This window comes from Terrapene carolina, unplaced genomic scaffold (genome assembly GCF_002925995.2).
Source record: "Terrapene carolina triunguis isolate 2854851 unplaced genomic scaffold, T_m_triunguis-2.0 Scaffold833, whole genome shotgun sequence".
Classification (NCBI taxonomy): domain Eukaryota; kingdom Metazoa; phylum Chordata; order Testudines; family Emydidae; genus Terrapene; species Terrapene triunguis.
Genome location: NW_020665184.1, coordinates 594,305 through 597,037, shown reverse-complemented (window position 1 = coordinate 597,037; position 2,733 = coordinate 594,305). Strand labels below are relative to the sequence as shown.

The 2,733-nt window shown below is 65.3% G+C and overlaps 1 protein-coding gene across 1 annotated transcript in view; it reads left to right on the top strand.

The window, feature by feature from the left end:
- Positions 1-2,096, top strand: part of EPOR (erythropoietin receptor) — a 3,483-nt gene extending 1,387 nt beyond the window's left edge. The window contains exons 4-6 of the mRNA XM_029913700.1: positions 311-398; positions 845-932; positions 1,394-2,096. Of these exons, the coding sequence (XP_029769560.1) occupies positions 311-398; positions 845-932; positions 1,394-1,987 (770 nt within the window). The 3' untranslated portion in view covers positions 1,988-2,096. The remainder of the gene's footprint in view (positions 1-310; positions 399-844; positions 933-1,393) is intronic.
- Positions 2,097-2,733: the final 637 nt, after the last annotated feature.

The following is a 2,733-nucleotide window of genomic DNA, read 5'->3' as shown; positions in this document are numbered from 1 at the left end:
GGGTGGAGGGGCCGTGGGCTGGCAGGGGATAGCGGGGGGATGCGGGTGGAGGGGGCCGTGGGCTGGCAGGGGATAGCGGGGGGATGGGGGTGAAGGGGGCCGTGGGCTGGCAGGGGATAGTGGGGGGATGCGGGTGGAGGAGCCGTGGGCTGGCAGGGGATAACGGGGGGATGGGGGTGGAGGGGCCGTGGGCTGGTCTGGGGGGGCCGATCCTGGGCCCTTCGCTATGATCCCACTGGAGGCAGCTGGTGCCATCCCTGGGGCCTCTCGTGCCCGCAGCCTGGGCTGACCCTGCCTCCCCACCTTGCAGATCTGGACCCCCTGATCCTGTCGCTGTCTCTCATCCTGTTGCTCATCGTGGTGCTCCTGGCCCTCTTTGCCCTGCTCACCCACCGCAGGTACCGCCCGCCGCGCCCGTGCCCACTGGGACAGCCCATCCCCCACCCCCTAGGCCCCGGCTGCCGCACCCATGCCCACCGGGACAGCCTATCCCCCACCCCCAGGGCCCCTCCAGGCTCAGGCTTCAAGGCGCTTGTGGGGGGAGAGATCCAACCCCAGCCTTATGCGTGTGCACACGCCTGCCAAACTGGGGGTGTCCCTAGGCGTGCATGTCCTTGTGTGTGGTAGCATGCACATGCGTGTTGTCACGGGTATGCAGATGCTTGGAGGTTGTCTGAGGGGATGCGCGAGGCATGTGGGTGGTGCTGGGGGCCGTATCTCCCGAGCCCCCTGCAGCCAATGGCCCACGAGCGTTTGCAGGGTGGGTGCACACGCATTTCCATGTGTGGGGGGGTTCACGCCGGGACTTGTCTCCTGTTCACCACTGCCCCTGCCCCCCTTCCAGGTTTTTGAAGAAGAAGCTGTGGCCGGTGATTCCCAGCCCGGAGCACAAATTCGAGGGGCTTTTCACCCTCTACAAGGGGAACTTCCAGGTACCAGATCCTGCCCTGGCCGGGGCTCCAGGGGCACTGCACGGGGCTGCAGCCCATCGACGCATGGAGGGGTCTGGCCAGCAGGGTCTGCTGGGGGTCACCACCCTGCCCCGGGGGCATCTGTGCTGGGGATATGGGGGTCTGATGCTGGGGGGATATGCTGGGCTGGGGGACCAGGGCGATTGTCCGGGTGGGAGATGCTTAGAGATGGGGGAGCCGCCAGAGAAGGGCCAAGATGGGGAGTGAGCCTGGGGCTGGTTTTCATGCTGCCAAATGCTAGGCATTGTTGTTGTAGGCCCTACATAAACCCTTGGTTTAAAACAAAGGGGCTGGCAGGAGCTGGTGGGGGACAGGCAGAACCTGAGAGTCCAGGGATGCAGAGAGGGGGCTCAGACCCCCAGGCTTGGCTCAGTAGGTGCCCCCCGCCACCTCTGGTGATCCAGGCCCTGTTGCTTTCGCAGCTCTGGCTGGGACAAAGAAATGCCTACCTGTGGTGGAGCGCGAACCCTGGCTATTTGGAGGAGCAGCCCACCATGCTGGAAGTGCTGTCCGAGGGCCGCGAATCCAAGGCGGAGGGGCCGGTGCCCCCTCTGCCCCCCAAAGCCCATGGCTCGGTCCCGCCCGCCCGCCCTGAGCCGCCCGTGGAGCCCCAGGATGACTACCTGGTGCTGGATGAACAGCTGATGCCATGCAGCCTGGGCAAGGACTCTCTGCTCCTGCCGGATGCCCGGAGCAGTGCAAGCTCTGAAGCCCCCCCTGCCATGGGGCAGGAGCTGGGCCCCCCGGGGGCGACACCGGAGCCCGTCCTGGAGGAGCGGGTCTCGTCCTCCTCCAGCTTCGAGTACACCATCTTCGACCCCAGTTCGGAGCTGCTGGCACCCTGTGGGCACCAGCGCCCGCTCAAATACAGCTACCTGCTGGTGTCCGACTCCGGGATCTCCGCTGACTACAGCCCCCTGGGCACCAGCACCCACCAGCCCAACCTCTACACCAACCTGTGCCAGGAGGAGTGCCAGGCCCAGCCCTTCCCAGCCAGCTACGTGGTGTGCTCATAGTGCCGGCGGACGGGCACGGGACTCCGGGCCTGGAGAACGGAGATGGAACCCCATGTGGACCCCGTCCCAGCAGGACGAAGAAGAGATCCCGTCCCAGCAGGACGTTGAGGGGACCGGGGATGATATAAAGGAGACCCCCGTCCCAGCAGGACGTTGAGGGGACCCCGTCCCACCAGGACGTTGAGGGGACCCCGTCCTGGCATGATGTAAGGGACACCCCATCCCAGCAGGACGCAGAGGATGGATATATGACCCCAGCACCAGCTCCCTCTTGCCCGGGGCTTGCAAGGCTGTGGTGGAAGCCAATGGAGGTGGAACCGAACTGCCCCAGCTCAGGCTCAGACTGGGCTCTTGCCGGGCCGGAAACTCCCACTGGGCCGGATGGGGCGACGCGGCCGGTGCCGGCGGTCACATCCGCGGAGCAGATGGTCAAGGACCAATCTGCCAGCAGGGAGCGTGACAGCCAATTCCCCCCACACCAGAGCTGGCTTGGATTCGAAACACGAGCTGGGTGAAAGCTGCAGCCCCTGTGCCACCAAGGGGAGCCCACCCACTCTGCGCCCCCCCCAAGCCTGGCTCGGCTGCAAGGGATGCTGGGAGTCCTGCAATCCTGCTTCATGCCCCTTTTCTTTTTGTACTTATGTGTATAGGGAAAAGCTCAAAAAGCCCCGTTACTCCTGTAAATCTGTTACTGCTGTGACAGGGGCTAGAGGTTTCGGGGGGGGGCGGGTGTCTGGACTCTTGGG